Source organism: Vicia villosa, linkage group LG3 (genome assembly GCF_029867415.1).
Source record: "Vicia villosa cultivar HV-30 ecotype Madison, WI linkage group LG3, Vvil1.0, whole genome shotgun sequence".
Lineage (NCBI taxonomy): Eukaryota > Viridiplantae > Streptophyta > Magnoliopsida > Fabales > Fabaceae > Vicia > Vicia villosa.
The window spans coordinates 20,860,885-20,888,864 of record NC_081182.1 but is presented as its reverse complement, the minus strand read 5'-3'; the positions used below and the strand labels follow the sequence as shown (position 1 = coordinate 20,888,864).

The window sequence follows — 27,980 nt, the reverse complement described above, 5'->3', positions numbered from 1 at the left end:
TGCTTTTTTTGTTTATATAAAAAGTGAAAAGAAGGTATTATTGTGAACTGAACGCTGCGTTTAGAGGATAAAATCGAGAGAAGAATCAAGACGTGAGAAGCGGCTGATATTTGGTGCTGTTATACTACTACTTGTTTGTTATTTTCTCTCCTCATTCATTCCATATCGTTATCGTCTCCTTCTTCTTCTTCGTCTTCCTCTCTAGGGTTTTCACTTCCCCACTCTATTTTCACTTTTCACCTTTCGCTAGATCACAATTTTCCTCTCCCAAGGTAATGCAATCGATCCTTTTCATTCCAATTCCAATTCGAAGTAGCTCTCGTTGATTTTTCGGAAAATTAGCGTATATTTTTCGTTTGTGATTTTATTGAATTTATGCATGTTAGTTTAATTTGATTTAATTCGTTCTAGAGCAAACACTTTGTTTGTGATGATTTTTTGATTTTGTTTTGAATTGGAGAGTGTTGAAGCTGTTTCTATGGTTGATTTTGTTTGTGACTGTGTTGTGAACTATTTCAGGTGCGTTTTGTTTGTAAATTGTAATTGTGTACTCTATGGTTGATGATTAATGCTAATGGTTGGAATGTCGAATAATTTGGTTTCGGAGCCTGTTACGAGCCGGCAGATGGCTCAATTGGAGCCTATTTTGAACAAGGTTGATTCGTCGGGACTCTTGCATCCTGTAGCCAGTGATTCCATGTCGCAGAATCAGGGAACTTCGAATGGTGAACCTAAGTCTCAAGGCTTACCGCTTTCTAACCAGCAGGGTGGCCGTGTAGAAATGCAGGCTGGAAATACGGGAGTGCATCGGATTCTTCCCCAGAAACAACCCGTGCAAATGGGGCCACGTCAACTGTCAGCTGCTCCTAAGCGGAAGGCAACAATTGAGCTGCCTTCTGGTAGCTTCATAACACCTAGTAAGCGGGAAAAACCAGCAGCTCACAGAACTTGGACACAGCAATCATCAAGCAGAGGCTCTCAACAGATGCAATCACCGACAAATGCTTCTAGAGCACAGCATTCGGCAGCATTTAGTAAGAGAAAAACACAAATGGAGTCTACCTCCAGCAAACCTGTGACGCCCCGGTCCTCAAATTCTAAGAGTCAGAGTGCACAGATGAAAGAATCCTCCAAGGTTCAAACTGAATCATCTGAGAGTGTTAGGTCCAAAATGAGAGAGTCATTAGCTGCTGCTTTGGCGTTGGTATCCCCGCAAGATAAATCTCTGGTCTCAAATGATGACAAACCAAATGATGCGGCCAATAGCTCTCACTGTGCTGAATCCGCATCTGCATCTGCCGACTCTGCTCCAGAACAAAAGCAGGAAATTTGTCAATCTGTTAATTCCTCTTTAGCTGTGGCTGATTCTGCTGGCCCTGTGATGGGTGAGCACATGAGTAATACATCTATTGGAGATTTTTCTGAAAAACCTAAGGACTATGAAGCGGGATTCACAAATGTGTTAAACAATGAAGATATGTTGAGTTCTGACAAGCAAGATTTCCAGTCTAACTACACTTTGACTACTGATGATCTTCCTTTCAGTGACAGTTTCTTTGTGAAAGACGACCTTTTGCAGGGAAATGGTCTTTCCTGGGTATTACCTGATATGGACCATATGATGGACATGGATGACCAAAGGGAAACTCAAACTATGATGGAGAAGAAATTGGAACCTGAGGTACCAGGTGGAGTTTGTAAGGCAGTGGTCCCTTTACCTGAACTTTTAGCATCAAGGATAGAAGCAGAGCTCTTCAAACTGTTTGGAGGTGTGAATAAGAAATACAAAGAGAAGGGAAGGTCTCTTTTGTTCAACTTGAAAGATCGCAATAATCCTGAACTCAGAGAAAGGGTTATGTTTGGTAAAATTCCTCCCGAACAGTTATGTTCCATGACTGCAGAGGAACTTGCTTCAAAGGAGCTTTCTGAGTGGCGGATAGCCAAGGCTGAGGAGTTTGCTCAAATGGTGGTTTTACCTGATTCAGATGTTGATATTAGACGCTTAGTCAGGAAGACGCATAAAGGTGAATTTCAAGTGGAAGTTGAACACGAAGACAATGTTCCAGTGGAAGAGGTGTCTGGTGGCAAAACTTCTGTTGTTCGAAGGCAACCAGTTAAAAAGGACGTGGAAGCCTCTTCTGCTTCTAAACCTGCCGGTGTAATCAAAAGAGATGTAAGCACTGACAATGAAAAGAGCAACTTACAAACGGACAATCAATTTTCCATTACCATTTCTTCCAATGACGGGACTGATCCAATGCAAGGGCTTATGACAGATGATGATGCATTGAAGGACCCCGACTTTCTTCCCCCAATTGTATCTCTTGATGAATTCATGGAATCCCTTGATTCTGAGCCACCATTTGATAATTTAGCCGCAGAGTCTGGAAAGGCATCTACCTCAGACAAGGATGTTTCTGGGGTTGGAACAAAATCAAAATCTTCAGATTTAATTCCAAGTGAGAAAGGTGATGCCAGTGCTAATAAGTCTGGTAAGCTTCAAAGCACAGATGCTGAGGAAGAAAAAAAAGTTAATGCTGAAGCTGGGTCCATTTTGTCTGATACAAAATACAGTGAAATTCGATCTGACACCAAGCTGGCTGATGGTCATACCAAGGAAATGTCAATTGATGGCCAAAAATCAACATCCAATAATGCTGAGTTAAGAGCTAGTCAGTTTCAAACAGAAGAGAGAGATGGCAAGGATAATGTGTCGAAAACTACAGTTCCCATTAAGGGTGAATGCCTTTGGGAGGGAATGCTTCAGCCAAACATCTCAACCACTGATTCAGTCATTAGCATCTTCAAAAGGTAGTCTACTACCATTTTTTAGTACATTTTTATCGAAAACTGTTCCTTTGCTCTGAACTCAATCTGAATATTGTGCAACTGATTAATTCTCTTATATAGCATGTTAAGCAAAAAAAATTTAAACTGTGTACAAAAGAGGTGAAAGATCAATAATATCAATTCACTTTTAGGATACTGTTGTTTCATCCAACTTATGGTAACTAGGCATGTTCATCTCAGAGTATATTTGATTATTTGTGCTTTTCAATGGCTTCCTTGTCTATTCAAACAATCCCAAAGGTGGCTTTCAAATCCTGTTTTATGTTTATCTCGAAAAGGGTGAAAAATATCTTTTTGAAATTAGACTATTATTTTTGTTCCTTTTTCCCCTAAAGAGGTCTATGTTGTGGGGGTTGATGTGTTCCACAATAGACTGTATTCATTTTCTTCTTATTTCATTGAAAAAAAAGAAGATATTTTTGATCTGTACTGTTTGAAGAAGATTAATATTTCTCATGTTTTTCCTTTTCCTGATCTTACATTATATTTTTTGTGAAGCGGCGAGAAAACTTCTACCAAAGACTGGCCTGGATTTCTCGAGATTAAGGGAAGGGTTCGGCTGGAACCGTTTGAAAAATTTCTGCAAGAGCTTCCACAGTCAAGAAGTCGTGCCATCATGGTATCTCAAGTTTTCTTTTGTTGTGCTAGACTTGTGTATCACCTGTTTATCTCACCAGCCATATATATAGCAATGATTAAAAACTGTTGCAGCTTGATACTAATTTTTTCTTTTCATCACATTTTTCGTATGGTAGATTTGTGTATTGCCTGTTTATCTCACCAGCCATATATAAAGTAATGATTAAAAATGAAAAAAAATAATGCAGCTTGATGCTAAGTTTTTGTTTCAATCACATGTTTAAACAATATCATTGTGAATTACAGTGTGCTTTCTTCTTTTTCCTTTGTTGATGCGATGATGTAGTCACTAGAGTAGTACTAGTTGGTAGTTGGGGACGATTAATGACTGATTTTTAAAGTTGTCAGGATAAAACAAAGAAAATGCCTTGTTATGAGGGAGAAAATGAATTTTAGCATCTGTATAACTTGAAAAAACAGTTCTCACAGTTAAATTGGATTACAAGATTCATTTTTTTGTTATTGGTAAATACTCTTAAGATGCGGCAAAATTGCGTAGATAATAGCATTGTGAATTATTGCGTGCTTTCTTCTTTTCCTTTGTTCATGAGATGTAGTCACTAGAATAGTAGTAGTTGGTGGCTGTGTATGATTAATGACAGATTTTAAAGCTGTCAGGATAAAACAATGAAAATGCATCGTTATGAGGGAGAAAATGAATTTTGGATTCGTATAACTTGAAAAAACATCTGTCACAGTTAAATTGGATTAAAAGATTCATTTTTTGTTGTTGGTAAATACTCAAAGATGTCTGGCAAATTGGTTAGAACAGATTCTCGTTTTCTTGGTATGTGTCTTTACAACTGCTCAATCCCAGAAATTCATGCACACACATGTATGAAATGTTGACAGGAGTTTTATGAAAGAATCTCCCCATTAGACTCTCCTATTTTAGGGGAGGCTGGTGTGGGGGGTGGATGTGGGGTATGAAATGACCCTTAAGGCTTAAGTTTGGTGTGGATGATATACATGGCATGATTTCACAGCTTAAAATGGGTTTAGTAACGTAGTTTAAGTGTATTTCCCCCACTGAAGCCACTTGCTTTTTTATTTGAATATTAACATAACTAATAGAGAGCTCTGTATATGATGAAAACTTGTTTCACACGTAATTTTCTTTTTGTGCTATGTATATATATTTGCAAAGTTTCTGTCAGCAAACAAAAAGTTAATAAAGTTTCTTTGTATGGCAGGTTTCACATTTTATTTCTAAAGGGTCAACCCCTGAGGAGCAAGCAACTCTCCGTGAGGTAGTGATAATTAGTATTAGGTTGGTTAATTATCCCAATTTTTAGCTGTGGATTGTTCTTTATAATTAGGTAATTTTGCATGCAGGTGGCTGATTCTTATATTTTGGACGAGAGAGTGGGATTTGCAGAACCTGTGCCCGGAGTTGAACTTTACTTTTGCCCACCTCATAAGAAAACAGTTGAAATGCTCAGCAAGATACTTTCAAAGGAACAAATTGAGGCAGTTAATTCTATTGATAATGGTCTAATTGGTATTATTGTATGGAGAAAAACTAATATAACTACATCTATATCTCCCACTGCGCAATCACACAACAAACATAGCTCTAAAAGGCATAACTTGAGTAGAAGACAGCAAGATACTAATGCGAATGCCAATTCTACCCATAATGCTGTACCCTCTATGGGGTTTAAGACCACCGACAGTGGGGATGTTGATGGTGATGACGATGACGTTCCTCCTGGATTTGGGCCACCGGCTGCCCGAGTTGAGGATGACCTCCCGGAGTATAATTTTTCCAGTAGTTCAAATCCGTCACACTTGGTTCAAAAACCTATGGGACCAAGTACAGTCCCATCTCACTCGGTTGGTCAAACCCCTTCCCGTCCTGCACAACATATGAGAGAACTTGTACACAAATATGGGCAAAACCAAACACCTCCCGTATCTTCGGTAAACTGGCAGGACAAATTTAGGGGGTCAATTCAACCTTGGAATGATGATGACGACGACGATATACCTGAATGGCAACCAAATATGAATCAGAATCAGTTTACTCCCCAACAAACAGTGCATAATTTTAATCTTAGACCTCCCATTATGAATCAATCATTTGTGGGTTTACCCCAGCAACCAATTTTGCCGACTCAGTATCTGCAACCCCCAACGAATGTGGCACATGCCCAACCAAATTTTGTCCCTCAGTGGGTTCCCTCTATCCATGGTAATACCAATATACATCCAAGCAATGCACCACCACCACCCTATGGAACACCTACACAAGGAACTCCGTGGTCTCATCATGTTTCTAGAAGTAGAGGACTTTAGTTTCTTTCATTTCAGTTCATTTTATTTGACTTCTCTTTTAATCTTTTATACATCTGTAGCCATGTAAACTTATGATAGTGTCAGATTCTTTTCATCTTATCTTTTTGTAACATTAATACTTTTTAGAGGTAATAGACCAAGCAAATGACTTCTTTTCATCTCCTGTTTTATCATGCGATGATTAAAGGATAGTTTCAAATTTCCGTTGCAACTAATAATTTGATATTATTTAATAAAGAACACAATTAAAGGTATAGAAACGTTCCTTTTTGACTGATATGTGCAATGTATGACCTATTGTATATTAGTATATCACTCTTGTACGAAAGCGCACAACAATAAAATGGGTCATGTCAGTGTTACACTAAAAAAATGGATGGAAAAGTTATACATCCTCAAGAAAATGACAAATGAAAAAGCAACCAAGAATTGAAAAGTAGCATAATCAATCTTGGATCAACCTCCCAAAACTCTCTTAAGTGCAGCACGTTGGTTTGATGTCAATTTTTTAGGGAACTTAACCTCAAATATGATCTTCAAATGACCCCTATGACCAGGTTCCTTTGTTATTGGCATTCCTTCATTAGAAACAATAAGCTCATAACCAGGACTCACAATGTCTTTCACTTGAACGCGAACGATACGTTTGTCGAGCGTTTTTATATTTATTAAAGTTCCTCCAATGGCTTCTGCTAGTGTTATCCTGTGGGTCACAATGAGGTCATTCCCATCTCTCTTGAACGATTCGTGAGGCTTCTCATCAATCACAAATACAAGATCTGCTGGTAGTTGATTCAATTGCTGATTCCCTTTATCCGGGAATGTGATCTTTGTCCCTTTCTTCCATCCTGGCTTTACTTCAATGCTTAATACCTCTGTTTCTTTGATTTCCCTTCTGCAATTTTTGACATCACAGACAAACAAAGGTTATCTTACAAAGTTACAACAATTGACCGATGAAACAAACATCTACAATCTGTTTTCATATTAAAACATAAGCAGTTTTCATCATTTTTATTGAAGAACTTGTTGAAATAAGCTGAAAATAGCTTATCCATGTGTCATAAACATTTTTCATGAGTTCATCTAAACAATCTCACAGAAAAGCATATCAATAAGAGTAAGATAAGTCGGAATGGGATCTTATGCAGCGTCGGCTACACAGTGCAGCCGCGCTGCATACGATCTCCAAACACAAACAAGCAAAACATACCCGTAGGCATTGGGATCCATTACAGTCCTCGAGATCTTCATTTTCCTAGTAGAACCAGAATACAACTCCTCCAAACTACAAAGCAATTTAGTCTCCACAGCCGACGGTTTCTTCGGCATATACGTCCTTTCGCTCTGTGTTCGAAAATTAAAATCTCCGCCGAACCCACCAAACGGAACACTTCCTCCACCATCAGACGAGAATCTCTTGGACCTTCCCGGTCCAGACGACCCAAAATTCAAAGGACTACTCCCAAAGAATTCCGTAAAGATATCCTCCGCAGTCCGATTAAAACCACTCGACGAATCATTCCCCGGCGGCGGCTTATCTTTTAACCCTTGTTCTCCAAGCTGATCATATAGCATCCTTCTTTGAGGATCACTCAATATCTAAAATCAATAAAATTTTCTCAGAATCCAGAAAATCACCCAATTACAAAACACCAGAACAATACAATATACATAACTTCTTTGACAAGAAATCCATAATGAACAAAAAAAAACCCTAATTTTTTTCTTCATTTTTTACGATAAATAAATCTAAAATAAACAATCAATTTCTCTCATCTGCATCCACATTCATAATCTTTTAACAACAAAATTACATTGTAAGAATAAAATTCAATTTCTTTTATAAATTATATAATTCAATTCCCAAATATCCAACAAAAAAACAAAAGAAAATTGAAAAAAATGAAATTTTTACCGCATAAGCTTCAGAAATTTGTTTGAAATTGGCTTCAGCTTCTTTCTTATTGGAAGGGTTCTTATCAGGGTGCCATTTCATGGCCAATTTTCTGTAAGCTTTCTTCAAATCATCATCGGTAGCATTTTTTTCAACCTTCAAAACGTTATAGAAATCCACACCCATTGTCAACAATTGTAAAATCAACTATTATTCTTGCAAACTTTGTGATGAACAAAGAATACAAAAAAATTGGTTGATTGAACAATTGAGAAATCTGAGAATTTTGGAATGAGAAACGATTTATGGGGTTTGGGATTTTTGTATTGAATATTACAGAAAAAGAATTTTGATTGGCATTATTATGTTGTTGTTAATGGAGAATACTAAACAGAAAATTTTGGATCATACAAAATTATATTACCGAGACTTTTGTTTTTATTAACCACTTGGATTTTACTCGTTATGTAATTTTTATTTTATATAGTATCCTAATAGTGTTTTTCAATTTATTTAGTTATTTTTTTTAGCTGAAAGTAACAAACAATGAGAATCTTCTTATATCTTTATTTTAGTTTAATTAGTGGTTTATTTTATATTTCTAAAGAGTTTATGGATTGTTAAACAAAATTTATTTTATTTTATAGTTTTAGTGACATTTTAAGTTTGTTTTGTGTTTTATTTGGCGGCGGTTGATATCTAACGTTTAATGAAAGGGGTCGGTAAGCATGTGACACGATATATCAATGACTTTTAGTTTGGTGTTGGGGTATTGGGTGGTGACATGATCATTTTATACAGTGCCAAGAGTGTGTTGAGCAAGCGACATCGAGATGATTCTTAGTTCTTTGACATGGAGATTTCACAAATGCTTTCAGCCTAGTAAATCGATCAGTTATATTGCGAGAGGCGAGAGTGAGATGCACGTTTATTTCTTTGTGGGTAGAGTTTATTTATGGTTAGACAATAAGGTTATACTTTATAGATGGACATTAGGGCCGCTCCTTTTTGCTCTTGTGCTACACCTAATTATTCATCAGATTAACGACAGTTGTAAGCTTATTCTCTATGTCTGGTATCTTAATGATGAGACCATCATAGGAGATTCAAAGGAGGTGGCTAAAGCTTTTGACACAATCTGGGAGAGCGGTCTAGGATTAGGCCTTGAAATGAATATTCATAAAACTGATATCTTTTGGCCTTCGATACTAAACTTTATGGAAATTTGTTTCCTTCGAATATTGGGAGGCTGATATTGGGGATGAACTTGCTTGGAAGAGCTGTTAGTTGAGATGAAGGCTTTATCATGGGGTTGTCCATGAAAAGAGCATCCAAGACTGTTGAGTTAATGCTTCTTCTACAACAATTAGGGGATCTTTAAAGTGAGTTTCTTCTACTTTGATATCACATGAGTATCGCCAAACTCTTTTTTGGCCTTAGAACATGTCAACCTAATCATATGTAGAAAGTAACTATTTGGTTTAATAAAGAGTTGAGAAAGCTGGTTGAAGACATCATGGTTGGTGAAGGTCCTTTCTTTGAGGACTTTCAATGAATAATGTCTTCTTTACCTATTAGAGTTGGGGGATTAGGTTTGTACTCGGCAGTAGACGTGCCTCTTAAGGGTTTGTGACTTCTAGAGCCCAATCTTGGGTGTTATAGAATCTAATATTAAGAGACAATGAGATATGTGGCATGGACCTTGATTTTGACAGAGCTTTGGATCGTCTTAGTGTTGTGATTCTAAATTTTGACCTTAACAGTTTTACTATCAAGAACACTGTCCATCTTAAAGCACAATATCGTTTGGCGAGTTTCCTTTTGAGTAAAAGTGTTCAAGACATGGATGTAAAGGTAGACATGACCACAAGCCATGAAGCAATTTTTGGTTGTTTGCAAGCTGCACATGCTCAAGATTTTCTCCTTTCTATCCCTATTGATGATCTAGGCCAACATATATCATCGGTAGAGTATCATACCATCCTTAAATACCGGCTTATGATTCCCTTATTTTCTATTAATGAGATTTGCCCTGTTTGCTGCAAGGCGTGCATAGATACATTTTGGAACATGCCATTCACTGTAAAGAGCTTACATGATTAAAATATCAACATGACTTTGTTAACGATATCTTATTTGATATATTTTGGTGTGTCTGGGTATATGTGAAGAAAGAGGCACTTGCGAATTTCTTGATTGAACCATATAAGAGGAGATTGACACTTAGGTCATCAGATGTTTTAGTGTATGAGTGGATAGGGGGGAAACATGCATGTGTAGACTTAGTTAGGGTTTCTCCACTAGTGGAACTGAAGACACGAGGATGATGTACTTGTAAGAGATAACCTCACTATTGAGGCATCACCCATGCGGATAGAGGATCGAGAAGTGAAGGAACTGCATGGTAAAGAGATTACCTTGGTGAATGTAGCTTGGGAAAACCCAACTGGTGGAATCATGACTTGGGAGCTTGAGAGTCAGATGAGGGATTCGTATCTGAATCTATTTAATTAAGGTAATTTTGGAGGGTAAAATTTTGTAAGTGAGAAAGATTTGTAACACGCCGGTTTTTGATTTATTATGATTTGTGTGCATTCATTTAATTATTGGGTAATATTAATTAAATAAATATGGGTGATGAGAGTGTGTGACCTTGAGGTGAGAGTGTGGAGAGTAATTAGAGGCTGATAGAGTTTAATTAAAATTATTAGAGGTCTAGACCAGTAGTGGAAATTATGAGAAGTATAAGGGAGGAAAGAGTAGGAGGGATAGGAGTTTGAGTCACAATTATAATAAGATATATCATAATGATATAAATTAGGGGCATAATCTAAGTTAGGGGTTTTGGTTATCAATACATAGAAACTTTGGAAAAGAGACAAAGAGGCTAGAGGCCAAGGGAGAACATGAAGCTTTGAGTGAGAGGAGAATATTCTACTAGTTCAGATTCAGATTACTTGCTAGGAATTGAGGTAAGGGAGATAATTGAATCAATAACAGGTATATGCAAGTGAGATAGAATGAGGAGTCTTTAACCTTCAATAGGGCATTGGGTTTTGATTTGATTTTATAAATTGTTGTTAATCGATAATATGTGTTGTGAATGTTGATGAAATTCATGCACTTTGATTGGTGATATTTTCTATTTTGATGTGTTAATGTGTTTTCACCATTGTTGAGATTTTGAAGGTTTTAGGTATAGTTGTAAAGCCATGAAAATTGTCAAGTAAATGTGTTAGATTAATGAATTGGAATGTGATAATTGCTGTATAACATGTGGGATAATTTTGTGGATTATTTTGGGTTATTGAGATTAATAATTTTATGCACAAAACACATTGAGATGGACATTCAGTTTGTTCAGGAGAAGGTCGCTCGTGGTCAAGTCCACGTTCTCCATGTTCCTTCTTGCACCAAATTGTTGATATCTTCATCAAAGGCCTTTCTAAAGTTCTCTTTGATAATTTTTGAACTAGTCTAAGTTCCCGTCAATCTCTTTGCTTCGACAACGGGGTATGATAAAATATATATTTATATTTGTATATAAATCTCACATCGGCTATAACAATAGAGATATGAAAGAATATATATTTATATACGAGGAAAAATATTTTTACTCTAAGATTAAATTATTATAACTTATTTCACATCTTGAGTTCTTGACCATTAATTATTCTTAATATGATGATTGAAAATAATAACTAATAGTTTTCTCTATCCATACTCATATATATTCAACTCAATCCAACTAATTAAAATTTTTAATATTAAAAATAGTGCTAACAATACATATTTCCCTCATTATACTTTGTTTTCAAACATTAAACCTTTTATTAAAAGAATCTTACATAGATAGAAACCACTCAAAAAGTATAGAAACGGGATTGATTATATCACATGCGACTTTGTTGGGGGTAAATACTGAATTTAACTTTAAAAGTTGTAGGATAATGTTATAGAAGAGGGTGATCGAATTCGACGAGTTGCAGTGTTGAGCAGCAATGGTTTTACACTCTCTATGCCTCTCTCCCTGTCCTTCCAACAACAACCTTATTCTTCCCAACAACAACAACCTTATCTTCAGGAACAACAACAACAACAATAACACTTCTAAGGTAGTAATCCTTAACCAAAACAAATCCGACCAAAAAAGAGACTTTTCAACTTCTTCTCTAAAACCCACTTCACAAACCAGAAGAGATTTGATGCTGTTAGGCCTCACTTCACTATCTCTAACATGCCTTCCATTGTCTGGTATCTCTCTCGCTATCTCTCTTGCATTTTCTGCTAGATTTGAGACACATTTGTTTTATCATCATAATTCTGTTATGTCTTGTAGCAACTCATGCTGGAGAAGAAGAAGACCCCAAAATGGCTTCCTTTACAGATGAAGTCAATGCCTATTCTTATCTTTACCCTGTTGAGCTTCCTTCTAAAAAATTTGTCTTCAAATGGTAAGTTTGCCAACTATACTACTTGCATTTTCAGATTCATTGAATAACTGATGTATTTGATCTCAATTATAAACCGAGTACACCGTTACTCAATGTATCTAAAAAAAAATTATAATAGTGTGTGGCATGAGTATGTGTTAATGGAACTATAATTGAAGTAATTGGTTTACAACTCCATTTTTTGCCTGCAATTTTTCATATACTGTTATGGGAAAAGCTAACTCTTTCCATATATTTAAAGGGTAGAATCCCGAAAGCCAGAACGATATTCATCAGCCGCACCACTTTCTCGTAAGTTTCCCTCTCTTTCTTTTCATGGAAAAAGTTTATCTTATCAAAGAATTTCAGAATTGAGATTGTGTTTTGTTGCAAACTTCTTAGCATTATCACAGTACTGATTTTCTGCATAATGATTTTGGTTGATTGTTATGTAGTTTAGTTTCCCTTTTTTTCGATAAAAATTTCTCTGTAAATTCCATGCAGCTAATGCACGGCTGCGAATTGTGTCTGAACGTGTTGATATCTTTGACAACCTCATCATTTCCGTCACGGTATTTCCTTAACCTCAAACTTGTTGCATCAAATTATATGTATTCGTTCAATGCTTTATCAGTTATTTTTGGCATTAAATTCAGATAGGCCCTCCAAATGCAAGCCTTATAAACTTGAAGGATAAGAGCAAATGGACTGCAAAAGATGTCGCTGATTCAGTTTTAGCTGATAAATCTTCACTGGTAACTGATTGCTCCTTTCTCATAGATTTTTGTGCTCGTGCTATTCTTAACTTTTGAAGTTTCGTATTTGAAATGCTTTATGCTGCTGAAAGGTGATTTGTCTGTGATATGTAATGAAAATCCTTCCAACTTGTTTTTGATATTTACAATATTTTGCAGCGAGTTACTTCAACCGAGCGCTCTGCTGAGAGTTCAGTCCTCGACGCACATACCGATGAAGTAAGCTTTACACATCATTGTTATTTCATACTTACTGGTTTCCACCACATCGACAATGAGCATGTTGCATTGTATATATGACTGTTCAGTAAATGAATTTGACACGAGATTGAAAATTTTGACGCATTTACATATTTTAGATCAAATGTATGCACTGTTGAGTTTATCTGTCTCCTCACAGATTGATGGTGAACCTTATTGGTACTATGAATACCTTATCCGAAAATCGCCTAATACAATGGTAAGTATTTCTTATTCGTGAATTTTTTTCGTTTTGTGATAGTTGTGGTGTATGTGATTGTGATTATTACTTTGGACTTGTGAATGATGGTTTTGTACAGTCTGAAGAATCAGGAATTTACCGGCATTATCTAGCTTCAACAGCAGAAAGAGATGGTATTGCCTCTCAAATTATTGCTACTTTAGTATTGCAAACATGCATTATCTCACATCAAGTATCAACTGTTACTAATTGTCATTGATTTCAGGTTATCTGTACTCGATCAGCGCTTCAACCCTCAGCCCGCAATGGAAAAAAGTACATACTCTCTTCCTCTTACACGGTGTTTGAGTGTGTGCTCATTTACATATTACACTCGTCTAAATGATTCTAATAATTTTTTTATGCAGATGGGGCCATTATTTCAACAGACAGTGAGTTCGTTCCGCCTTGTCAGTCCAACGGAAAATTATGTTCCTCCTTTCAAAGATCCCTGGAGATTTTGGTGAAAACTCAAATTTTGTTCTTATTGTATTCATGTATTAACCTTTGCGGGGTGGAAAAAATTCATGTAAACATATTATGTTCTTTGAAGACCGAGATTTTGAATGACATCTCTTATTCATCGAGTTATTTCAGTAATTTCCAGATCCCTACTCAAATGATTTATGAATTCATTATCTAGCCTATTAACAAGCTCAATCTGAGCAAAAGAATGATACATAGTTATCTACTTTGTAGTTACATCCACCCTTTCCTTTAAAGGGAAGGTGCAAGTTTCATATACCTAAACCTAAGGTAAGAGCAACAAGTCCTAGGTTGTAGCATAATATTCAAAAAACAGGCATAGTATTGGAGAAGATTGTAGGCGCAAATGCAAGCGACTTGTGAGTTGATAGCTCAAAGACCAGTGTGTTGCCATTTCTGAATCCTTCATTTGTCTAGTCACTCTGGCCTGCAACAAAAACAATTGCTTTCTCAATGAGTAACACTAGTTAAAACCCCAATAAGTAGCTTATGAGAAGCCGGTTGACATAAATAGCCATGTCCAGATTGAGGGCATGTCTGGTGTCCGACACTGACATATGTAGTTACATTCAATCATATCATTTTCTCAAATTATTAACGGTGTCGATGTGTCAAAGTTCTGACCATGCTAATGCATTGTAGTCTTGAGAAGTAGCAAAATTTTGAAAGATAAACTAGTTTTATTGTCATTACCTGAAGACCTTTTCCAAGCTGTACTTCAAATTCTGTTCCAAATGTTAAATTACCGGCAAGAAACTCAAAAGTATCTACCATAGCACCAGAAGATACTAAACTAGGAATCTGAGGCGAGTGCATTATCCGCCAGCTAGCATTGCCAAACTGACCCTTCTTTTCTATCCGCGGCATTAACTTTTGAAGAGTAGTGGTTGCAAGCTTTTCAAGTGTAAGTTGACCACTGCCTTTCGAAATGGATTCTGCTAACTGACTCTCAATTTTTCTGACAGTCTGCATAGGTAGAATATATTGATAAGACCATGCTGCCGGAAGCCGGAAGTCGAATGACAAAGTTTTGAGCTCCAAATTTATCAAACAGGATAACAGATAGTAGAATCTTTTACCTCAATAGGTGATAATGTATCTTTTTCCACACTGCCGTGCCAATTGCTAGCCCTGCCTTGAATCTTATATTGGAACTGAGATCCAACCAACGCTAAATCTAGCATTGGATCTAATCCATACTCAGGCTCAAACTTTGCGATATTCAGATGATCCCGTGTTAACCTCACCTGATTTTGAAATAAATTTTATCAACGAAGGCATAAACTTGTGTTGCAACATGGAGGCATAAAACAAACTCATCACACAAACCTGTGTTGCAAGTAGCTCAACTTCACCATTCTCGAATACCAATATGCCCTTAGGTGTTATACATTTGGGATGTGAGAGACCATTTAACTCAAGCTCTCCACTAACAGTAAATATAAGAATCCAAGGATAAACTATCTTCAATTCTGGTCCGAGCACAAGCTTCAAATCACTAAGGCGGGTTTCTATACTTGGTTTTATCCGCATTTTCTCCACGTCCTTATCAACATCACTTGACCCTTTTCAGAAGAGAGAGATATCATTATATATACCGTAAAGCAATAATTCTGAAAGATATAAGTAAAAGGGAGAAGATCAAATGCTAAACTGGTTAAAATGTAAAGTATTACCACCAGAGCTCGAGGATTGAGGAGATTTGGTCGTCAAAGCAGATCTTGAACCAAAATACTGTGAAATATATCTTGAAGCAAATTCACGACTATCACTTCCAGCAGAAAGTGCAGACTGATTTGAAGCAAGGGCTTGAATATCGCCACTACCCGCAGCCCGTGGCAAATATACATCTCCACGACTAAGTTTAACATTCCCAGAAATGATTGGTTGCAATATTGAACCAGTTATTTGCAACTGGGAGTCAACCTGAGCACTGACAGAAGTCGAAAAAAGTTATCTTGCCCAAAGTCAATAATAATTTAGATTTAATAGTCATATTTATATACATCAATGAATAAAAAAATCAACCTTAAAATGTTTTCCACGTGCACTCCTAGAACATCGCACTTCAACTCAATTTTGTCATCAATGGTTTCTTCACTAGTTCTGAGAGGAAGGTTCCCTTTTACAAGCAGTTTCCCTTTTCTGCCTAGCCTACTCTCCAGTGAGGTGATTGATAACCTGTTTGATTTCATTTGAATAGTACCACCAAAGTTGGTTAGCGGATTTCGAAACACTGGTGAAGATATAGACGCCCGGTGGAATATTGCATAGCCATTAAGCAATGGTTGATCAACTGTACCTCTCACCTATAAAATCAATCAACACAACAGGATTTAGAGAAGCGAAGCGACTAAAAATGAATAATTATATGACAATTATATTGACCAGACCAACCTCGAGCATGACATCAGCATTTCCATGAAGCCAATCGGCATAGGGAGTTAAAGCTGATATCAGCATCATTCCCCCATCTTTTATATCAGCATCAACCCTGACCTCTCCAACATCTAAAATTTGCGAATATAAACCTTCAAGGCTTTTTGCTAACTGACTGTTCCAAACCTCTTCATTTCTGTCTCTAAAAGTGTTCTTGTTGCTGGCATCGGCAGCGGTTCCTCTATTTTTCTTCCTCGCCCAATCAGGAAACAACGTAGCCCCGTTCTGATCTAATTCTTCATCTTGCTGTAACATGCTATTTTGAACAAAAGTAACAGGAATACTTCCTTGAATTAATACATGACCATTTTGGATTGTAGGCTCAAATTTTGCATTGAAAAGAAAACGGCTGGTTGATGTTAAAGAAGCAACAACTTCTGCTCGTTCAAGATCGATTCCACCAACGGAACCATCGAGGAGCCTTATTTGCACATCACATTCTGGTTTTGCTAAACTTCCTCTAAGATCTCCTTCCATATGCAAGACACCCTTAACCGTTGCTAACAATGGCTCCAAAGAATGAACAGAATCTGTTGCTGTAGATTCAACAAGCTGAGCAACGGTTGGGACCAGGCTAACTGGAAAGTTTAAGACCGCAAAATGAAGGTTGGTTTTAGGCCCTAACAGATTTCCATCAGCATGAATGGTGGCATTATCATTCTGGATCAAAAAATTCTTCACGTCCATGCCATTATCATTACTATAAGCACCAACTGCCACGACACACTGAGTTTTGTAGTCTCCCAATTCCCAGTCTTCCCCGTGAATGTCAAATTTTGCCTGAAATGACATCAACAAAGAATTTTGGTATTCATAAAGTTGAAAATTTATGCCAACTCCATGTAATAATGATACAAACAATAATGAGTTTTTACCAGGGTGTCTCCATCCCCTCCGCCACTTGCACCGACAGAGCCATGCCAACGACCTTTGAGATCAAATAAATCTGGCAGATTTATATCTTCAAGAACAGCATCATGTGATGAAGCATAATGTCCCATTATTAACTGCAATTTAAACGCAATTAAAGACAACGAAACCTCAATGTTTGCAGTGAATTTCATTAATATTACGAAAATATGAACATTGCATGCACTCATCAAGTATTGTGGCTATTGAAAGGAAAATAAGATTATAGGGATCCCTTGATGATACCTCAAGCAGTTGTTCAGTGCTTGTTGAATATAATCCCACCGACTGCAAACTTCGAATAAAAAAATCCTACAAACGTTAATGAGGCAACAGTTAGTTATTTCTCTCATATTTCTCTATTTGGTACCAGTTTCGATAAAAAAACATCCAAGACATAAAACATAATACCACCTTTGATCTAGAGAGAACAGTTGGGTCCATGCTTCGAGAAAGAAGCCTTGCAAGAGGAAGCATCTCAGCAATCTCCGCTCTACATACTTCAAGTTTCATTCTCCACCTGCCCATCGAGGATATAAGACTACTAAGATTCCTAGACACATGACTTTTCAAAAAGCCGTCCCCTTTTCCATCAACAGGGTTGCAATTGCGGTTTCCAGGCAACACATATTCTCCTTGAAGTTCATAATGACTGTTGCTTTGTTCGAAGATAACTTTTTCAATTGTGATCTGAACGAAAGAACATTAACAAACAATCAGTATCCTCAAACAAAATGCAAAAACAGCTTTACCAATACAACATACAAAAGAACAAGGTTGTTACTACGGCTAAACATTGATTTCATATGATGGAAGCCAGTGAACAGCTGTGATTAAAATAACAAGCTTAAGGTTACTATAATGAAACCATGGTGGGTCCAAAACTCAATGGTCCCAGGATCTAAACTTGGCTTTGATACCAACTTGAATAATATAGAATGAATGACTTGTATTTTACAACGAGGTTGCAGAAATATATATACTAGAGGGACAGTCATAGTTACTCACAACATCTCCACTCCACCTAGCCGCCACATCTAGTGATTTACCAAGAACACCAATGAATTTTGGCTTAAGAACAGATAGGATTCCGTGTCCTCTTCTTTTTTGAAGATTAGCCTGGATTTCCGCCTGAAAAATACCAACCAAAAAGCAGCATGTATTATTTTCACTACAAGATCATTAAATAATGCATCGACCAAGTCATAATTCAGACAGAACTGAACATAAAAATAGAGCGTTGAAGAGATAAAATAAAAAGCAACAAAGTCGAAATTTGCACATTGTTACGGTGAAAACCTTGTCTAATCTCCCTAAGGTCAACCTCATTATGAATTTATGTTCCAAATATGCATAGGAGGAGGGCATAGATACGAACGACAATGACACAGACACAGACACGTGAAGTCAAATACATAAAAATGGGCTTACCCTCTGAATAACCCCCCTGAGAGAAGCAAGCTCCAGCTCATCTAGTGGAAAATTTTGTACCTCCAAACTAGCTGAAAGACTTTGTTGGATATTGACACTGGCCCCCATTTTCCCTTTTTGAAGTGAAATAAACAACAGTTGTCCGCTTTTCAGATCATCTTCATCACTGGACTGTAGTGGCCTGATAAATTCCACTTCAAGACTTTCATCAGGTCTACCGGAGGTATCCAACTGCATACCATAAAATTATCTATTAGAATTCTTGTCCATGATTATATTGCATTGACGAATGAGCTACTACCATGGAGTCTAATGCAATATAATTTTATGGAAGACCGAGTTTTATTCCCTACCTTGATACATTCAGGAGAAACTCTTAACAACCCCGATAGTTGAGGTGCGAGCACCAATTGATTCAATTTGAGACCAGAGAGTGAAACCTCACCAACAAGACAATCTGAACTTCCTTTCTCTAAAAGCTTTCCTTGAAACTTAACTCTTCCAGATGCTTTCAGAAGCAAAGGTTTTGGAAAATCCAATGTATAAGTAGTAACCAAACGGAAGAATTCAAACTCGTGCATGTTCAGATCAAACTCAATCTTGTCAACATTAAACGGAATGACTTTTGGAGCACAAAAATCTTCACTTGGGAGCGAAAAATCATCAGAACTAGATGTTTGAGCTTTCATATACAAATCAAATGCAGCTGAAGCAGATTTAACAGAAACGAAATCATGTGAAATTATGATATTTCCTCTAGCATCACTAAAAGACCCTTCTGCAGAAGGTGCAGTCCAATTTATATCAAGCGTTCTGCATAGAAAAATAAAATGAGAAAACAATTTCCATAAAACAAATCGTATTAGAGACGGGAACAAATCGTATCAAAACAGAAAAGGTGACGACTTACGGTCTTGAAAGAGATCCCAAAATTTTTGTTTCTCCATGTATAACCCCTAGTTTGAGTGGCATCAAACTATGATAATTGGGAATATAACGAAGAAATATTTTTTCAACGGCCAAATTTCCAGAAAAGTTAACATCTATGGCTGTCTCATCCTCTTCACCCTGAGAACAAAAGAGTATATATTAGCAGCATAGGTGTAAGGACAAACTCTAGAGAGAAATGCGGGGAAAGCAAACATTCTAAAATTTGCTTTAGCAAAATCAACCGGACATCTAATTTCCGGTTTTGCAAGTGAGGGAGTCAGTAACATATAGTTTACAGGCCATATACCTCTGGGCATATCCAAGCAGTCCCAGCTCCTTGAATTTCACCACCATCCACAAGGCTTGCTCTAATTCCATACAAATCAGCAACCTGTGGAATGCAATGCAAGGTTTCAAATTTCAATCTTATTCAAAACTAGTTGCTGATCCATTAAAATGTAAGTTCCAACAGAAACTATCACCACTTTCAACTTACACAGTTATCAGTGTTGAAAGTAAAATTGGCAGATACATATGAAAATGGTACGCGGTCAAATGCTGCGACTGCGCCAGCTTCTCTACTTTTAGCAAGTGCTTCAGATGCTACAGTTGCTGGAGTGTCAACATGTAACAAAGGCGATGTCCTAGAAACCATTGCAGTGCCCGCAAATACAGGATTATCTAGCGGACCTTGGCAATTAAACAAAGCAGTTACTGATCCTGCTAGCTACAATCAATAAACCTTAGTTATTAAAAATATAAATGAAAAACAGTAATGTAGAAAGTAAATTTTCATATCACTTAATATTCATGTTTTCAAATTTAACATACCGGGAACGAGAAAGATTTCATGTTGAAAGTTTTCATTAATGCATTCACTTCAACACCATGTACCTGGAAATTTGATCGAGAAAATATCATAAGGAATATGTGGACCGTGTGTTTGCCACGTTCTTTTGTTGAACAGCTACATAAGCAATATCAGAGAACAGCTGCATATGTAATTTTTGACAGAATTGCATTTGGAAACAAGTCTATTGTGATTTAACGAAGGTAGAGCACTTTCACAAATAAATAATTATACAATTATGCATACAAACATACATAAGATTAAAAGTACCTCACACTTAATATGCAATTCTCCTTCCTCGGGGTGAATGCCGAAATCTCCTGATGCTTCTATAGGAATGCTGCCAAACCAGCCACATGCATTGTGTAAAAATATTCTTTGAACACGAAAACACAAACTTGCTGATATGTTCTGGAAAAACCAAACTATTTGATCACCTTGAAGGCTATAAGTATTTTTTTGGTGAACGATAAAAATACAGTACATATGCAATGGCTCAGTTTCCTTTCAAGAGAATTACAATTTCCAAATGAAACATATCAAAAAGGGGATTGCACAAAGTATTCTAATTCGGGATAAAGGAAGACATACAGAGAAACACGATGCAGCATCTAATAGTTGGAAGTTCAATCCCGTCACGTCTAGCTGTCCGTGAATATTTGGAAAAGTCTCACCCTTAGACATGCACAAGTGAAGCTGTAACAAAAAGAAACGATATTTCAAACAGATGAAACAATATCAATTATCAAGAATAAACTAGCAAGTTAAAGACACACCTCACCACTGGCCCTTCCTTTAGACCATGTAATTGGAATTTCGAGGATCCTTTCGAATAGCTGCATAGAACTCAAGCCAGGCATAAATTATATAAGCATGCATAAAGAATAAATGTCTCAATAGGTGGTGACAAAGCTTTGGAACTTTAAATTACTATATACCTTACCGGAACATAAAAATTGTCGATTTTCAAATTAGTATGCCATTCCTGCTTAGTAATGTCAATAAAAACATTTGCAGACAACCAACCACCATCTTTGCATATATCATCTGACCTCCAGGGCTTACAATTTCCGTTCAGGTGTACGTTTATATGGTTGTAGTGGTTACGAAACTTCACATGACCATTGACATTCTCCATCTCCCTGAAAGTAAAACATACAAAACATCTAAATTCATGCAGCTTATCATTTTTTTGAATAAGACTAGAGGTTCCAATATAGAGGTTCGTAGAATTTGGGTTGAGTCTAACTCAACTCTATATAATCGGTTTGTAAAGTGAGAGATGCCTTCCACTTATAAACTCATATTTAGGCCATATCTCATCAAATGTGAGACTCTTAACAGACACTCTCATGTCTAGGACAGGACATCTGAAGATTGACTCGAGTGGTTCAATGGATGCTCTGATACCATCTTAGAATTTGAGTCGGATTTAACTTAAACTACAAAATCAGTTTGTAAAGTGAGGGAGGGTATGAAGCACAGACTCCGACGCAGACACGTGACACTACTAATTTAGAAAATATAGGACACCGGAACCATATATATATATATATATATATATATATATATATATATATATATATATATATATATATATATATATATATATATATATATATATATATATAGATTATAGATTATAATTAAATAAAATATTAACATTTTCTATAAAAGATTTAAATTGAGAATTAAATTATACATGTGCATCTAAATTGAGCAATTCGTTTCATAACAAAAATGTTCTTAAATAAAATATGATAGCTTTTCATCTTCATTCATCCATCAACTATACCAAAAAGTTAAAAATGATATAATCAAATTCAATGTCTTCACCCCCTTCATTTATAATCACTGCTTTGACAACATCTTTAACCCTCTAGAAGTGTCCAAAGAGTGTCTAAGGTGTGTGACACTTGCCATACGAGTGACGGACACTGAGACGCGGCTAATACCAGAGATGTCTGTTGCAAATTCATTTTCAAGATCTTATCCCATCATGACAGGCTAAACTTTGAAATCTATCTAATGCTGCAAAAGCTGTGTGCAGCTTAAGTAAGATTGAATAACATTTTGGAGTCAAACAAACAGAAATCCCAGCTACAGTTGTTATTTCAGGATTTGCAGTGAGAATTAATTAAGACACTAAATAACATTGTAGAAACTAAAATGACAGTAATGGAAATTATATGGTTTTAGATGTAAAGTGAAGAGAAAGAATAAACTGACTTTGAATTATAATTATGGTTTCGGACTAAATATTCAGAATGATTAAGTAATTGGTGACAATAGTTCTTACCTAACTTCATTGTCTCCATATGCAAGTAGCATCACAGTTGCACCTCTGAAATGAACAGAATCTAACATTACGGGAAGAGTCTCGGTAAGGCCTTCAGACTGCAGAGCATCTAACCCATTTTCTGTAACAATATCTTTATCATCTTCACCACTGGCAACCGATTTTGTAACTTTATCAATATCATTTTCTATCAAATGTCTATCAAGATTCATAGAATTAAAGCATCCAGAAGATGAGGAAGGCTCCTCAGACTTTCCCCGTGATCGACCGCGAAAGTACGCATGTGCTGCCGACGCACTGCATTCGAAAATTCTTTTCTTAACGGCAACACCAGATGCAGATATGTCACTCCTTTTAGACTTCCTCTTAAACTTGTGTTTCCCGTACCTTTTTATAACTCTGGACCAAAACTTAAGCCCTGATGAACCAGGAAACTTCACTCTAAATGGCTTTTCCAACTCCCCATGTTTCATATCATAATCAACACCCTTGTCTACACAATAATGATCATGTTTCCCCTCACTCATGCAGAAAAAGGAGTTTGAATCGGTTGCTCCTCTCGAATGAACACGAGTCTCCTTTAAATCATCCCCTTGGGAGGACTCAGAAACAAAGTAACCAATCTTTGCAGCTTCCCTAGCTGCCTCATCCCGCTCTCTCTCCAACCGAACCGCTGCTTCTTCTTGTGCAAGCCTCCTCGTTCTAGTCCGATGATCAATCCCTTCTTCAGCAGACAAGTTCCTCTTTATACCGCCTTCACTCTCCGGTATCCCTAACCAACTATAGTCCTTCTTCTGCACAATCAACACACTTGGATGTGACAAAACTGCATCAACCACAACTTTTCCCCTCATCAAACTAGCAAAAGGATGAAGACGAAGCTTAACAATAGGAACCTCACCACAAGAAAACTCCTCCCTATGAGGCCCAAATGAACATGACTCCAATGTCAAACTCAACGGCGAGATCCTTCTAACCTTTCCAACGCGAAATTCACGCTGAATTCGCTCACTGATTACTAAACAAACAGAAGGCAGTAGTTTGGCTTCAACATAACCCTTAACTTTATTACTTCCAAACCAAACCAACAGAAACAAACCAGAGATAACAACACTGTAAACACATACCCTTATCAAAAAAATTCTTTCTTTCCAAAATGGGGCAAAGAAAAGAGAAGAAAAACGTGATTTTTTTGTACATTTCAACCTAGACCCACTAATGGAAACATGGTGTAACCTCAACAAGTTTACATTTTGGCAACAAAAACTAAAATCTTGCCTTATTGGGTGTCTGTGTTTGGCATATACAGTGCACCAGTTTTTGGTTTTCTTCAACAAGGTTCTTCTTTTCAACAACTCCAAATGATTGCTGCTAGTGTTGTAAGCTTTGAGAGAAGAATGGAGTTTGATCCCAAAGAATGAGGAGTTCATTATCTTTCTTAGCCCCTTAACGATTGTTGAGATGTATATGATGATAAATTGAGTGTGTTATGATTGAGACAGAGAGAAGTGTCAAATTGAGAATGCATTTTGATGAACATTTTGTGGAAAATTTGAACTTGAATTGTGTGTGGGAAAGAAGAAAAGAACAAGACAAGATGAATATTTTGTTGCTTGTTTTGATACAAATGGAATAATCAATCAAATATACTTATAAAATGATATATGGAATGCTCTCAAATTTCACTTTTACTTAATTAGTATTTTACTTCCTATAAAATTTACAATACATAATTACATTCTCCTTTCTACCTTATAAAAATGAAAAATCACAAGCTTTTAACTTTTTTGTCAAATTCTAAATTTATCATTTATTTATTCCCTTCAATATTATTCTATAGAAAGAAATTGTATAATTTATGTTATCGTTGCGAAAGTAAAGTTTCTCGATAAACGGTGAAGTAGCGTTTCATTACAGTAACTGTGAACTTTCAGTGTGGTGGAGAGAGAGAGATGACTTGAAAAGTTAACATTCTAACATTCAAATTAATGGAAGAGTGAAAAGTAATATGAAAGTGAAAAATAGACGTGAATGCTTGAGAATGATGCGTATTTCCTCTTATACAATGGGAGTGGTTGAAATCGAACGCGAAGAGTGAAGACATGATCATAGTCAACCATTAGGTTGATCTGGACAGTTAGTAATCCTTTAGAGGTAGAATTATCTGCTTTAGACAGGATAAAGAAATACATGTGTTTAGACGAGGATAGAGAAACACCTATTTTAATTAATTTTGTTGTGGAACCAGAGTTGTTCAATGAACGATGAAACAGTGCTTCGCTACGAGGATCTTGGTCTTCTGATACGGTGGAGATGAGACTGATTTGCAAGATTAGCACTTTAACGCCTAAGTTAGTGAGAGAATGAAAAGTGATGTTAGAGTGAGAATGAATTTGAATACCTGCGAATGACATGTTTTCCCTTATATAGTGGGAGCACTTTTAACCAAAAGTGGTGAATGCAATGTAAATCGCTGTCAGTCGCCTGATTGATCTAGACGGTTGGTAATGCTACAGAGGTGGAATTATCTAATTTATCAATCATAGTAGTATCCAAGCCGTTTGATTCGTCGTTGCATACATCTTTTCAGAAAGCGAACATAATTTCAATTGTCATCAGAGTAGGCATCCTGACCTGCTTGGGTGAGCTCCAAGGAACTTACAAGTTCTGTTCAAATGGATAAAGACTAAGAAGGAGAATCTGTTTGCCGGCCACCTATTCTAGATGCACAAAATATGACTATTGAAATGTGCGCATGATAGCTTTCCTCAAATTCATGTACAACAAAACATGGAAGGTTGTCATCAAAGGATGGACACATCCAATTGTTATTATGTTTGACTTGAGACTTCACAGTTCACACACAAGAGAGGGTGAATTGTGTAGTTTGAAAAAATTTGGTTTTGAAAGTTTTTGGCAAGTTAAATCAGAGTTTAAAAACATTTTCAAAAAACTAGGCAGCGGAAGGTAAATTGCATAAATTAAATAATTAAGAGAAGAAGAACACCAAGAATGATACACGTTCAGTAAAAAACGACTTAGTCCTGTCCTCAAGAATTAGTGTTGAGAGTTTCCAATAATAGTTGAGAGCTTTTAGTAAAAAAGGATCACGAACCCCCTTATACAAATAAAAGATCGTTGATCTTCAACCAAATATTACAAGATGATAAATATGGGCATTTGTGCCTTTTCTTCGATATATTGTTGAGAATGAAGTGGTCAATCTTCCTTCTCAATAGCGCATTGAAGCTGTTAGTCTCCTTCCCACGAACACGGACCTTGGAGCGGTACGTCTTCAAGTTCCAAAATATTTGAGCTCAATACCTTTGGTTTTACCATGACAAACCAAAGAACCTACGCGATTTTGAACGGAATAATCTCTAACCTATGCAGATTTTAATACCAGACTAATCTTCAACCTATCTTGGTTTTGACTAAGCTAACCAAGAGTCAATGAAGATTTAAACAATGACTAATCTTCAACCAAAACCTAGGATTGATCACACAATCCCCAAATCTAAGCTTTTATCGGGTCTAGATTTGAACCACAAATAATCCCTAATTCGACAGTATTCAACCAAGGAGTATACAAAATATTCCTTTGGTCAATTTTACAATTATACCCTTTTTAGAATTACAACATTATCCTCGCTCATAAAAGAACTTTTCTCACAAAATCATTTGGCTATAACATCTAGTGAGATAAAGTTAAATAAAACATTAGAGAGAGAAAGTGTGAGAGATGGAAGTGTCATAACACGATTCTGGATGATTTGAAATGAGAAATGAGGCATCTATTTGTTGGCAGGAGGTGTGCCCAAAATAGAATGTGCATTTAACTATTTTTACTATTAGCTAATCGATTGGACAAAAATGCTAATCGATTAGATATTAAAAACTAATCGATTATAAGTTCTCAAATTGAAAGTTTAAGGTATGTAGTCGTTGTATAGAGTCAAGGTGCGTTCAAACTAGTTAGGGCCTCATGTTGGTGCATTTCTAATCGATTGACTATTTGATATAATCGATTAGAAAAGTCAAAATTTTGCCCATGGCTATTTTGATTGCTACTGATTCATCGGATACAACTTCCATATGTTTTTCAAAGTGTTTTCTTGTGATAAATCATTTGAAAATAAGTTATAGTATGTGTTTATAGCTTTATACTTTTACAGAAAAGTCCCTTTACTTACATAATTTTGTTCACTTACTAAATTAGGAGATTAACTCCTTTTCTACAAGCCCTTTGTCAGATACTATCTTTTGAGTTGACACTGCTTGAGATCACTTGTGGCTTTAGATTATTTCCACTTTGTTTGCTTTTTCGGATAGTCAAGTTCATTAAACCATAATACTTAGGTTTGTGTCTTTAACCGTTCAAGTATTGTGCTTGAATTATCATTAGTTGTCCTTATAGTTGTCATCATAAAAAATTAATGTCTTGGTTTAAGGTTTATCACCTACAAAACAAGGTTCCACATTCTCCCCCATTTTATGATGACAACACATCTCTCATGAGAGGTGGTAAAGGAAACAATATGGATATATTTGAAGTGATAAACTCCCCCTAAGTTAGATTAGAGAATATACCCACCCCCACCCCCCGAGACCGGGAGTATACTTCTCCTCCTTTGTCAAAATAAAAAAAGGCGGGTAAAGAAGCATTGCAAGAAATAAATATGCGAAACAAGGGTATTTTAGGCATTTAATAAAGAAAAATATTCCATTGCTAAAGATTCAAGTTACATAAGGGAAGTTGCATACGAATTGCGAAATTCAAAATGTAGAATGGAAATTTGTTGAATTGAAAGTACAAATAAAAAAATAATAACTACAAACTGACACATAAGTGACTCTATTCTATGCCATAATTTTCACCATTCCTTGCTATGAGTTTCTCTACATCCTCGATTATGGTCTGGAAGAGATTAAGGATTTTATCCATCTTCGTGTTCTCCTTCTCCATTGGTTTGTCTTCCATTCCTTCCTTACATGACGAGTCTTCTTCTATTTCTTTGTGCTTAATGCAGATTCTAATTTCATTTAGAACGGTGTGCGTGATTATGTGGCTTGTTGAGTCTTCTGACTCCAAATTTGGTTATGTTGAAGGTACTTAGAAGTTTTGAGATCATTGTCTGTAAGGTTTCCAGCGGTTGGGATTTCCCTACATCTGATCATGTGTTTGAGTATTCCTTCCATCCAATTGGTTAGTATTTATTGGGTTAGGAGCCACAAGGGTACTATGTCTTCTTTAATAACATATATATATATATATATATATAT

General features: G+C 36.4%; 4 protein-coding genes across 4 annotated transcripts; 2 read left to right on the top strand and 2 right to left on the bottom strand.

Annotated features, from left to right (window-relative positions):
• The first annotated feature begins 46 nt into the window (after positions 1 to 46).
• LOC131660587 (uncharacterized) lies at positions 47 to 5,945 on the top strand. The gene is made up of 5 exons (XM_058929847.1): positions 47 to 272; positions 520 to 2,811; positions 3,349 to 3,469; positions 4,683 to 4,739; positions 4,825 to 5,945. Exons 2-5 carry the CDS (start codon positions 569 to 571, stop codon positions 5,785 to 5,787), a joined length of 3,384 nt encoding a protein of 1,127 aa, XP_058785830.1. The 5' UTR covers positions 47 to 272; positions 520 to 568; the 3' UTR covers positions 5,788 to 5,945.
• A 108-nt stretch (positions 5,946 to 6,053) lies between these two features.
• LOC131660588 (uncharacterized) lies at positions 6,054 to 8,086 on the bottom strand. The gene is made up of 3 exons (XM_058929848.1): positions 7,706 to 8,086; positions 7,001 to 7,389; positions 6,054 to 6,682 (listed from the first exon to the last, which is right to left on the bottom strand). Exons 1-3 carry the CDS (start codon positions 7,868 to 7,870, stop codon positions 6,244 to 6,246), a joined length of 993 nt encoding a protein of 330 aa, XP_058785831.1. The 5' UTR covers positions 7,871 to 8,086; the 3' UTR covers positions 6,054 to 6,243.
• A 3,491-nt stretch (positions 8,087 to 11,577) lies between these two features.
• Positions 11,578 to 13,959, top strand: LOC131660586 (psbP domain-containing protein 5, chloroplastic-like). Its single transcript, XM_058929846.1, has 10 exons — positions 11,578 to 11,938; positions 12,024 to 12,138; positions 12,380 to 12,429; positions 12,622 to 12,689; positions 12,774 to 12,872; positions 13,032 to 13,091; positions 13,273 to 13,332; positions 13,433 to 13,487; positions 13,580 to 13,629; positions 13,722 to 13,959. The coding sequence occupies exons 1-10, from the start codon at positions 11,686 to 11,688 to the stop codon at positions 13,818 to 13,820; spliced, it is 909 nt and encodes a 302-aa protein (XP_058785829.1). The 5' UTR covers positions 11,578 to 11,685; the 3' UTR covers positions 13,821 to 13,959.
• A 119-nt stretch (positions 13,960 to 14,078) lies between these two features.
• Positions 14,079 to 24,255, bottom strand: LOC131660585 (protein TIC236, chloroplastic-like). Its single transcript, XM_058929845.1, has 22 exons — positions 22,698 to 24,255; positions 21,342 to 21,540; positions 21,175 to 21,234; positions 20,990 to 21,094; positions 20,669 to 20,809; positions 20,380 to 20,442; positions 20,045 to 20,275; positions 19,856 to 19,939; positions 19,529 to 19,686; positions 18,972 to 19,431; positions 18,619 to 18,849; positions 18,196 to 18,318; positions 17,602 to 17,877; positions 17,434 to 17,499; positions 17,154 to 17,285; positions 16,237 to 17,058; positions 15,868 to 16,148; positions 15,516 to 15,772; positions 15,169 to 15,404; positions 14,919 to 15,086; positions 14,533 to 14,805; positions 14,079 to 14,266 (listed from the first exon to the last, which is right to left on the bottom strand). The coding sequence occupies exons 1-22, from the start codon at positions 24,125 to 24,127 to the stop codon at positions 14,126 to 14,128; spliced, it is 5,937 nt and encodes a 1,978-aa protein (XP_058785828.1). The 5' UTR covers positions 24,128 to 24,255; the 3' UTR covers positions 14,079 to 14,125.
• Positions 24,256 to 27,980: the final 3,725 nt, after the last annotated feature.